Source organism: Sinocyclocheilus grahami, unplaced genomic scaffold (assembly GCF_001515645.1).
Source record: "Sinocyclocheilus grahami isolate Dianchi unplaced genomic scaffold, SAMN03320097.WGS_v1.1 scaffold92.1, whole genome shotgun sequence".
In the NCBI taxonomy this organism is placed as follows: Eukaryota; Metazoa; Chordata; class Actinopteri; order Cypriniformes; family Cyprinidae; genus Sinocyclocheilus; species Sinocyclocheilus grahami.
Genome location: NW_015505271.1, coordinates 3,754,926 through 3,767,388, shown reverse-complemented (window position 1 = coordinate 3,767,388; position 12,463 = coordinate 3,754,926). Strand labels below are relative to the sequence as shown.

Here is a 12,463-nt window from a genome sequence, read left to right as displayed (position 1 = left end):
AAATAAGTCTTTATTAATCAATAATCTGCCCCTGTAATCATAATTACTTTGAAAAGGGATAAAAGTTATTGCCATTTTACTGGCTTTATATAGGTACTTTGAGTTTTGCAAAAAAATGTAGGTAGAGGCACGTTATTCCAATGAGCTTATGTTGCAACAGCTTTATGTTTCAGACACAGCCATCATGTTCTGGTCTGGTGTACAAAAATACTTAAATACTTTCATTTTCAACAAGCACCTTTGGCTGTGGATTCCTGTTGCTTTTGTTCTGCAAAAATAAATAAATATAAATCAAATTAATATAAATATAGGTGGAGTTGGATCTCCACATTTACCTGCAGGTACTGTGCTGTTCAGTAGTTTATAAATACAAGTATGATTTCTGATACTATTTCTTTCTTATAAATACAAATAGCTCTTGAAGATGACTCCTGATTTTTGAGAGGCTACTGTTTGAATTAACTTACATTGATACCAATATAATGACACAGTTGACTGGAGAATTAAACGTATATTGTTGTGAGGGCCTCCCTCTAGCTGTATTAAAAATTCTAATAATGCTGCATGATGACACATACACATCTCCCAGTATGCATCTTCTGCCTCTGACTTATTGCTCTTATTATAATTATTTGATTCTAACCAAGTCCAAACGCCTTCAAACCCCACACACATATGCTGAGCAGAGGGACGGTTGGCTGCAGAGTGACTGCGGTGTGTAAAATTAGCATGTTGGGCTCAGTAGAACATGTTGCCTGCAGCTCTATCATATGAAGCATCAAGAATGACTCACGCTCACTGTGTCCAATGCTGTGGGTGGGTCACTTTCACAAGACTGTTCAAAAGATGGGACACAATTTATTTGTTTACTTATGGAAAGTTATCTGTGAGTTCAGACCACTTGTCAAAGACTTTGTGTGTGATTCTCGTGAGAAATGCCTTGTGTGGGAAAGAACAGCGCACTTATTTAAATCAAGTCAGTATGATTTATTCATTTACAGTATGTGTGGGTGTGTGTTAGAGGGAAATCCTTTGATTTGTTAAATATAACTAAACTAAAACCAGTTTCTCATTCTCCCTCCACTCTCCTTTTTTCCCCACTCATTCTGCAAGAAAATGTTCATTTAGCTTTAGTGGACAAGTTTAAAGGAATGTATGTATTGTGCAAGCAGTGTTGGCTACTTTGAAACTAGCTTGTCAAGCTACAAGCTAATTATACTTAGATATAGTTAAACTAAGGTACTAATAGAAATGCACTGGGGGGGAAAATTACCCCTTTAGGTAACTTCAATAAATAAAAAATAACTTACCAACAATATTATTTACTGTATATCATATATAATAATTCAATCATAAATAAATGAACAAACTCAATTAGGGTGACAGTTTCAAACCTTAACAGGTAAATTTATTCTAAATGAATCAAATACACTCTAATTTACATAACCTTAGTACATTGGTTAATTTATGAGTACCTTTGCCCGTTCAATTTTAGTTAGTTACTCCCCTACACTGGTATTCTGTTTGTGTACTGTATGTGTGTGTTTTAGTGTGTTTTATAGAGAAATGGGTAAAAATGAGATCTGCATTCATCTGTATATCTCTCACAAACACACACACACACACACACACACACACAGAAAAATACATTCACACAAAATGTCACTTGTTTGATGTCACTGCTACAACCTGTGCCCCTTAAACTTTAAAAATAAAGGTCCACCACTCACCAAAAGGGCACATGAAGCAGCTCTTCTGGCATTTATCCATAGCTGCATGTCTGTGTTATAAAGTAACACTGTATAAAAATTAGGGCTGTGTATCACCAGCAAAGTCACGATGTGATACATATCACGATACAGAGGCCACGATACGATACATATCACGATACATGACTGCACTGAATTTCACCTCAGCAGAATTTAGAAAAACAGCTGTTTATTAAACACTGCTTACTATAGTGCCATTTCTAACTATTGGCAGAGCAGGCAGTTGACCTCTGCATTATGAAGGGCCTCCATAACTGTACCACAGTACAATATAGGTAATTGCATATGTTTCATGTTTACATTGTGCACTCCCCACCAGGTACAATATTCTGATTGTTTGCATCTTGTTTTTAAGCCCATAAATAATATTGTACTTGTTCTAATAAATTTATATTGTAATGTACTCATTCTAATATGTTTAAAAAATCATTTACTTTGCTGGTAGGTTATCATTGCACAAATTAGCACACTCTCTACAATAAAAAAAAAAATTAGAAGAGTTCTAAACTAACGCACTGTCTTCATTGTATCTAACGCACACACTCTCAAGGCTGATTTATGGCTGATTTATACTTGAGCGTCAGCAAGTTCGCTTTGAGTGCGCGCGACGTCGTTTCGCGTGGCAGTGTGCACAACATTTTGTGTAACTTTCCGCACAGCTCCGCTTCCGAAGATGCACGAGTTCAAAGCGACTCTAGCCGAACTTGCACGTCTGTGCCAGCATTTGTGTGACACAGAAGCAGTTTGATGTTAAGTTAAGTCACACACACAGATCACGCTGCGGCCGAACTCAGACATTCAGGAACAAACATTTTAGCGCTGCCCCGCAATTTTATAAACTAAATAGCTTAATTGCTCAAGAGCTACATTATCTTTCTCAACAAGGAGCTGGTAACATCATTGTTTCTAAAGGAATTAAAGCCACAGCTCTACTGTTAATAGAGAAACGCGGCAAAACGGTGGTAATTCATACATACACAGCCTCTCTCTCGCTCTCTCTCTCTCTGTCGTAAATGAACAGTTGATGAATCACACTTTTCTGAGAATAGACTTGAAGTGGAGATAGCTAAACTGCAAGCTAAGCGGTGTTTTCAGAAAGCAAGCGCATTTATCCAGTGGAGAGAGAGCGCGTGAGCACATGGTTGTCAGGTTGACAAAGATAAGTAGCACGTTTAGCAGATATTTCTGTATTGCGCAAGTGTAAAGCTCTGTTTTGGGGATTACGTCTCTTTATATCAGGCAACCCCGTTGTGTTCCTCTGCGGCCAGATTATTAACAGATGCTCTATTCATTCTTTTTTAGAAACCTTGCACTTTTCTACTCAATTTTAAACGTTGTAAAATTAAGCGCGGTCCACTGCTGCGCACGTGCCACAGTATCGATACAGGGTCAGCTGTATCGATACTCGTATCGTCAAATCTCTGTGACGATACATCGTCGTATCGATATTTTGAACACAGCACTAATAAAAATATTCCTCAACCCAGGCTCATTGCAAAAATGTGGCTGCAAAATGATATTACATTGCTTCTTGCACATGTCGCGACACTTTCAAAGTGAACTGAATCATATTAATGTTTATTATGTTGCTTGTTGTATGTATGGCGGCAATTCAGAAATTAAATGTCGAATGAGATATATAGGTATATTTTTGGAGTTGTCCAAAAATCTAGGTAGAGGCACGTTTTTTGAATGAGCCAAAGTTGATGTTCTACCTCAGGTTGTGCAAACGGGGTTTATAATTTTCATTTTCATCTGTATGCAATTACATTGTTTAAGTAGCAAAAAAAGTTTAAGTATAGCACAGAACTTGCAGTGATTAATTTCCTGCCCCTTCCAAAAAATGAAAGAGTCTTGTGATAATTTTATGGTAATTAATTGCAGTTGCCTTTGTTTGATGGTCTCATTGTATAAACCTGTTCTGTGTTTCACAGTTCACCCAAAGCTTCATTCCACAGTGTAGACTGATTTAGATTATGGAAACATTTTCTCTCAGACTCAAATGCTTTGCTTTCTCCATTTGTGCTGCTCTCCATATTCTTTCATCATCTCATCTGTCTCTCTGCCTCTCTCTCACTCTATTGTGTGAGGCATGAGAACACAACAGAAGCTCTCTAAAAAGATCAATGTTACATCCCAGTCACAATAGAATTGATTCTCTTGTGCTCTCTCTTTCTTGCTCTCTCTCATGCTTTCTCTCATGCTTCTCTGATGTGTGTGTGTGTGTGAGTGTGTGTGTTTTGAACTTTTGCTTGAGTTTGGTAGACATCCTGTTATTATCCTGCTATCATTAACCTCATGGCATTTATCAAAACACCTTAATAGCACCACAGAATGTCACTGGGCAAACGGGAAAAAAAAGACTATCTTATGAGACATGTAATTGTGTCTCTGTGTGCTTAAAGTAGATTCCTGGGGTGTGCAAGTCCATTAGAGGGGATGTTGTGTATCATAGGCATGTGTCATGGGCAAATGTCAAGTTGTCTCAAGGGTTTTGATCCCCCTGCATCCATTTCGAACATGAAGAAATTTATCCATTTTAATAATTTATCTACCACTGTTTTGCAGTCAGTGTACATTCAATGTAAATTAATACAGGCTTCAATACAATTTTCAACACAACATTATCTTACATTTTGAATAATATATTTTATAGTGTCAATAAAATATATAACAATTAAATGTTTATTGACAAATTATAATATAATACAAATATATACAAATAAAAATATATTAAATATATTTGAAATAATAAACTGACACTATAAACTAAAGTGTTACATATATATTAATAATTACACAATGTCAATGTACACCACAATACCCACCCAATACAAACACCTACACCACCATCCAATACTAATACATATGATTAATCAGAAGAACAGAAGCATCGTGTTCAGATATTTGAAGAAAGTGGATTGTTTGTTTTCTTCACTAACATAGCATACACTTGAAGATCACCTTTATATCTATATATCTCTTTTTTCCATTTTGGTCTTGATTTATCTTAACTAGGATGCCAAATGAGTGCTTATTAAGTGGTTAGTGTGAGTGCAAAAGTCTATCTAAAATCTTCTTCCTGGACTTTTGGCATTCTGAGGCCAAGGCAGACTGTCTGCAACTCTCAAATACATACAACGTCAATCTGACACCCTTACAGCTAGTCTCTCTCTCTAGCTGCAGTGCAGCTGCAGTCTGTTTTTGGCAGTTTGGTCTGCCAGATACAGAGAAGAGGGAAGAGAAAGAGAGGGAGGCAGACCAACAGGTGGAGAAGAAAGGTGGGAGAAATGTGAGGAGGAAAACAGGGTGACTGAAGAAAAAGGAAATGGCAGAGGTTCTGTGTTCTGTTGCCTAGCAACCAACATTGTTCCATCTGGGGGGATGCTGCAATTTTACTGCAAAGACCAGATTACATCTTGTCAGGTGCAAGTGATTGTCTGTGCAGATATACACTTTCAATGAGACTACTTCTCTTACAAATACGTGCTAAAACAGATGAGTGTGTGTGTGTGTGTGTGTGTGTGCATGTTTATGTGGTTTATGAGGACACAAATTTGTATAATAACATGGGTATGACATAGGTATTACAACAAGAAGGTGATTTATGAGGACATTTTCAGTGTCCCCGTAATTCAAAAGGCTTATAAATAATTCAGAATGAGTTTTTTTGAAAATCTAAAAATGCAGAAAGTTTCCTGTGAGGGGTAGGTTTAGGGGTAGGGTTGGTGTAGGGCAATAGAAAATACGCTTTATACAGTATAAAAACCATTACGCCTATGGAGAGTCCCCATAAACCATAAAAACAAACCTGTGTGTGTGTGTGTGTGTGTGTGTCAGTGCACAGATGAAACGATCAATGCTGCACACAGATCAGACACACAGGGATCACTTGCACCTGTAATTAGTCTCTGATTGTATGTGCAGCTGCTTCTGCATTCATATTGAAGGGTTTTCATTTAAACAAAGTCATCTGTGTGTGTCTGTGTTGAGTGTGTCACAGCAGATTAGCTATATGCTGCTATATGATATATATGTATCTCGTGTCTTTTTATGAGCATCTCTTCAGCAGTCTCAGACCTCTTAGACTGTGACTTAACCATTTGTAAAAAAAAATAATAATAATGATAATAATTTCATTTTAGGATTTTGAAAAACTTAAATCAAAGAAACTCTATCCACAATTGAGGCGATCATCAGTTTCAAAATGTTTTAGATGGCTAATTAAATCAAAGTAGTCAGGAATTTCATTTAATAGAAGTGAAAAGGGAATCAGTGGATTATTCCAGCACTACACATCAGCCAGTGGTTTAAGAAGAAGTTTTTTATGGATTTTATGTCTGTTCTGTCAGGACCACTATCGTCAAAGATTATTGACAATTAGCTTACAGTTTGGATTGGCGGTATGGTTCTATTCTGGGCAAGAACTCCCTGCGCATCCATGCAACCTAGCATGGATGAGAGCACCAATAACCCCCCCAGGGTAAACAGAACAGAACCAACAGAAATGTATTGCAGATATCATTAAAGTTCAATAATGTTATGTACACATTTTAGAATTAGTCAGAAGGCTGAATTCTGACTGACAGAGGAGGAGTTGGGGATGGAGGAGGGTAATTAGCTATTGAGCAATGTGAAAACTGCTGATAATACTGAGGGACCTTATATATGAATGCTTAGATAGGTGTTGTATTCCCATAGGTTGATGGGGATCAGCTGAGAGTCAACTGATACGAGCTTGACTAACGTGACCTGCCAGAACTAACGCTATGCTAGATTTTTATGATGAAATAAAACATCATAGGCCATTAAAAAACTACTGTCATGATTTACACACAGTGAATCAGTGATAAAATGGCGTGGACACATTTTTGCAGCTAACCTTGTTGCATATGCATTTGTAGGAGTTTCCCTGTCAGATGCAGAATTTATGGGAGGGGAATATGTAAATTAATCAAGCAAGGTGAATTACTAAGTTTTGCGGTAGTCAGTTTACTGGTATTTGCGCCATAATTTAACACCCAAAAAAGTATGTCTTAACACATTTTGCGCCCATGTTATTAGTATATTACACACACCTGATTATCGGCTCTACATGAATTTGCACTGGTCATTATGAAAATGATCTGACTGTGTCCGTATTCTTTCATTCTTGCATTGTCAGTAGAGCAACCACAGAAATTTCCACTCCCATCAATGTTTTTATAGGATTGCACTCTTACCAATTTGCCCTGTTTAGTATATCTGGTCCATATATTAATTGAAGTTTTCAGGATATCTAAACATTACTATATATGTTATATACACTACCATTCAAAGGTTTGGTATTGCTATGATTTAAATTTTTTTTTAAAGATGTCTCACCAAGGATGTAAATATTTAATCAAAAATACCGTAAAGCAGTAATATTATGCAAATATTTAGTTTTCCTTTTTTTATCTGTATACATTTAAAAATGTAATTTATAGTATTTTATTCCATTACTCCAGTCTTCAGTGTCACACAATCCTTCAGAAATCATTCTACTATACGGATAAACATTTATTATTATTATCAACATAGAAAACAGTTATGCTGCTTAATGTTTTGTGGAAACCTTGATACAAAAGAACAGCATTTATTTGAAATAGAAATATTTTCCCTTACAGAAAAACCACATGAACTTCACATGTGCAAACCCATGTTAAAATCACATGTGAAATATGTGAAACACATTTGAACAAATGTGGACACGTGGACAATATGTATTCATATGTGGAAATGTTCCAAAACCACGTTTCATGTGTGTTTCACATGTGTTTCACATATTTCACATGTGATTTAACATGTGATTGCACATGTAAAGTCCATGTGGTTTTTCTGTAAGGGTTGTAACAGATGTAAAAGTCTTTACTGTCATTTCTGATCAACGTAATGCATCCTTGCTAAATAAAAATAATAAGAAATAAAACAAAATCTTGCTGACCCCAAACTTATGAATGGTAGCAAGCATATTATAATGATATACACCATTGAAACAAAAAGGACAATGCCAGTGCAATTTCTCACTCAAACTGTTATGCTGATAATATAATTAGCAATAATAATTTAGAGAAATGCATTTTACTAGACTTTTGGACCCTGCTGTATAGCTGTACTCTGTAATCTTTTCCACATGATGTTTGACATATCTGTCTTTCTCCTCAGCTCATCTCTAGTGATGCAGATGGGGCCATACAGAGAGCTGGGAGATTCAGAGTGGAGAACGGTTCAATAGATGAGGTAAGATACTTATGAAATATTGTACAGTGTGAAATGTGTGTGCGCACTGTATGTGATGAATTGTAAAGGATCTGAAAGTGTTACAAAACTTGCCAGGCTAGAGGTTAAACAGCTCTACTATTGTTGAAGTTCTCGTGAGCATGGAGAGATTCAACAAGGGTTTGAACTCATCTGCTTGATGGCTGCGGGTTCAAGTCAGTGCAGCACTGCAGGCACGGGGGCGATACAATGTATGTAAATACATGCATAAGATGTGAAGGTGCACAGGAAGAGGAGCACAGATTAAAAGAAGTGAGTGGAAGGATGAAGAAAAGAGAAAGAGAACAGATGTATTCATCTGGCAGTGAGCAACAAATCAAAACTGCCAGCTTTTGGGTTTTGTGAGCGTGTCTGTAGGTGTTTCAATGAAACACACATGCATCAGCAAAAACAAAAAGCAAAAAGCCAAGTGATTCAATCAGTCCCCAATGTTCTTGCTCTCCTATTCTCCCTATTTTTCCCATCTCTCTTTCTTTCCCTCCATCCACTTGTTCTTTTCATTTCAAGCACCAGACTGTAGCTATGACAACCTCCAATGCTGTATCCCACCAAAACAGACCTCTGATTGGTTGTCAATGATTTAGGGTGGACTGTCACCATAGTGATTATGGTTCCTATGAGTATATAGGGAGGCTGTTGTTTACGTTGAGTTATTTACAATTTGTCAGTGTGAAAATATCAATGGAATTTGTGCTGGAACATGATGGGATTGATTATTAGGTGAGCAGAGGTGTACCAGACATGTTTGTGTTTGCATATATGTGTGCGCCCTACAACAAAGCAATAAAAAAGTGAGAGAGTTTCAGGCTAGTTGACAAAACAGTCACTTGCCCTTTCGAGCCAGTGTTGCTTTCGAGCTGAAATTTTACATTTCATCTATTTTTGTGTATTTGGGACATAAAGTTTTGTTTTTTATGACCTATTCTACATTGTTGTTTAGGGCGACTAAACGTCCTCTTTTTCCCGGACACGATTTCTAAATTGCCCAAATGTCTGTGTTTTGTCTTTGTTTTCCTATCGTTTTTATAGTTGCTGAAGGTAATGACTGTAAAGCACAACAGACATTGTACATAACTGACCAATCAAGGTGTGCGAGACAGTGGGATCCACAGAGAACGGTCAAACATTGCGAATATGCATACATAAAATGTATGAGGACTCTAGAGAGCATGTCAATAGGAAAACAAAGCCAAAACCCAGACATTTTAGGCAACTTAGAAATCATGGCCAGAACATATCCAAGAAAAAGAAGATATATGGTCACCTTACTGTTGTTGTTGTTGCAAATTCTGTTGTCTTGAAGATAATATTATTTGGCTGGCTAACAGAGGTTTTCTTGAATTTACAAGAATGATTTGTGATAGTCTTGAGCATTCAAGTAAAAACCGTTAAAAAAAATTAATCAGTAATGTTTTACATCATATGCCATAATTTTTCAGTCAAAATGTGATTGTAAACTAACATTTACAGCTTCGTGCAAATTGCCTTTTTGTAAAGAAAAAAAAAATATCTTTGTGAATAAACAGAAATTGTAAAGAAAACCTATTTTAAATAGTAAATATACATTCCTTTTTTACTCACAATTTGTACAGTGTCCCAACTTTTTTGGAATTGGGTTTGTATATTAAATATAAATATTTCTAGCAAAAATACACAGCTAAAAATAAATATTGATCACTCTTTTTTGATGGGGATAATGGAAATGTTGCAGGGCGAGGAAAAAAAATATAACTCTGATTGGTTAAATTCTTGGTGGGACTTTTCTGTAGACCTCTGACTATACGCCTGGAACATGGAGAAGAACTGATGTCCATCTGGAGAACCCAGAGTATCACACCAGATGGTACTTCAAGTACTTCCTGGGAAAAGGTGGGAATCCAGTGCCAAGTATAGAGTATGCACACATACACAGACACACACATACACACACACACACACACAGATTTGCAAATTCTCTTGTACGCATACTGTACATGCACACATATCCATGTTGGGATTTTATCTCTTTTTACTCAACACAGCATAATGAAGAGCATAACACTGTTTTGAGGAATCCCATTTAATGATATTTTGGCTAGCATATAATGTATGGGAAAGAACAATTTGAATTACATAGGGAATAATTGAACACAGTTTGAGTAGGGTTGGGATTTGAGTTCTTATTCAGAACCAGTTCCATTTAAAAATATCTACTTAAAAATTATTTGAACCGAATCATTTTTATCACATGTGGTACCATTAACAATTTTCCAATGTTTGCATTCTTTTGCTGAGGAGAATTAAGCACCAAATTCTAGTGTTTTAGTATAAAAAGAGTATAAAATGCTTTGACACTGCTTAACATTCTGCGATATGCTTCATCACTTTCGTTTTCTTTTCTCTGTCTTTCTTTCTCTCCCTTCCTCACACAAATATACAAAAACTGTTGTTCCCGCACACATTCTCGAGGCAGCTGCTGCATTATGTCTCTTTAATTGATTTAAATCACTGCAAATACCTTTCATTCAGTGAGAGAGAGATTGAATGAGAGAGAGGGAGAGAGACCGAATACACTATAGAGGAAGGGTGGAGATGCAGAGACAGACCAGATCTTGTCTTCTAATTGGATTTCAGCCTCTTTTCATTTGTGTTCTGTCTGTAAACCTGGTCTGTCTCAGTCCAAAATATTCTCCTCAAACAGCAGGCTTCAATCCCTGCCTCTTATCCCTCTTATTCTGATGCGCCAGGAATAGATCTAAATAAACAGGCATCTTTACAGTCACGTCTCTGAGGACAGTTCACATGGTCACAGCGTGTCGGTGTGGCATCTATCAGCATCATTGCGCAAGCAGCACATCAAGAAGGCACAAGTTACATTATATAGAAAAGAAAATAGCCCAAAAGAGAAAAATGTAAAAGTTTGATTCACTCATTTTCTTTTGACGCATTGATTAAATTCCATCTGATATTTCATATGCATCAGTCATGAAATACTGTATGTTAATCGTTAAACATTTTTGTTGGTCGGTAATCTAAGTACTACACATTTTATAAACGTATAAAATACATGTATAAATTATTACATGTGAATTAATAGCAACATCTTAGTGTGCATCACATACACACAGTCCACTGGCAAGATTATACACACTTTCTCTTCCATCTGCAAAAATACTAAAACTTTTTTTTACTATGCATAAAATGAGCAATTAATAAGTGATGCTTTATTGTACTGTCAATAACACAGCTATTGCTCAATGAGGAAAGCATCATAGCAATTTATTTGTAAACACTACCATTCAAAAGTCAGGGGTCATTAATTGATAAATTTTTTTTCAAGAAATTAATAAATGACATTATATAATATATTAAAATAGAAGACGGTTCTTTTAAAAATGTACTGTATTTTTGATCCAACAAACGCAGCCTTCATGAACATAAGAGACTTCTTTCAAAAATATTCAAACGTTTGTTCGGTAGTGTATATCTGAGATCTGTGAAAGTATTTTAACATTGAGACATTAAATACATCAATCAAATAGCAATGTGCATTTAATAGCTCGTTTTAAAAAATGCAGAGGCATTGCAGGGATTTGCAATGACTTTCCCTTTATTCTGTAGTTCATCAAAACTATGTGGGGACGGATGCTGAGAAGAACCCCTTCTTCCTGTCTGTGGTTCTGTCAGACCAGAACAACCAAAGGGTCCCACAGTATCGAGCCATCCTCTGGCGCAAGACGGTGAGTCAGCCAGTGACAGGTAACAGCATGTGTGTGCGTCACTTTTGCTCTGTGCAGTGACTCACATAACAGATTGACCTCTTCATGAAGTGACTCTACACTGTCTCAAAGGCCAGTATGTGAAGACTAAATACCTAAAAAACCATGAATAGCACACGGTATTAAATGTCACTTTCCAATGAGCAACAAGGTCTCGGTTATAAAACCCTGGGTCATAGCCTCCAGCAATACTGGCTTGTTATGCCGTGTCATATTTCGCTTCATGTTCGTATTAATTTGTGAAATTTGTCCTTCTCCTTCAGGGTACTCTAAAAATCAGCCTTCCATACAGTCCAACAAAAACACTATCAGTCAAATCTATATTAAGGTAAGTCTGTTTGTAACGCATCCTACTTGCCTGTAAACAAATGCACATGAGAAGATTTCATTTGAGTGAAATAGATAAAAATTCATTAATTTGACCTTTTCACCTTCCAGTGCCATGAATGTGGATCGTTTTGAAAAGGGCCCGAGGGAGATCCTTAACCCAGAGATTCAGAAGGTGCCCACCCACACGTGTCAATCAACATCACGTCATCTGCTCTGTTAATTACTGTCTATTTCTGCTCTGGTTTGTTGTTCTGCTTCATAATCACTTTAGGATTCAAACGCAGGCACAATCTGAGCTGCTGTTGC

The 12,463-nt window shown here is 36.6% G+C and overlaps 1 protein-coding gene across 4 annotated transcripts in view; it reads left to right on the top strand.

The window, feature by feature from the left end:
• The window catches only part of garnl3 (GTPase activating Rap/RanGAP domain like 3), a 78,788-nt gene that overhangs the window by 37,177 nt on the left and 29,148 nt on the right, over nt 1-12,463 (top strand). For all 4 annotated transcript variants that reach the window (XM_016275209.1, XM_016275207.1, XM_016275211.1 and 1 more), the window contains exons 3-7: nt 7,956-8,030; nt 9,839-9,938; nt 11,670-11,788; nt 12,091-12,155; nt 12,266-12,329. In XM_016275209.1, coding sequence (XP_016130695.1) covers nt 7,956-8,030; nt 9,839-9,938; nt 11,670-11,788; nt 12,091-12,155; nt 12,266-12,329 — 423 coding nt within the window. The remainder of the gene's footprint in view (nt 1-7,955; nt 8,031-9,838; nt 9,939-11,669; nt 11,789-12,090; nt 12,156-12,265; nt 12,330-12,463) is intronic.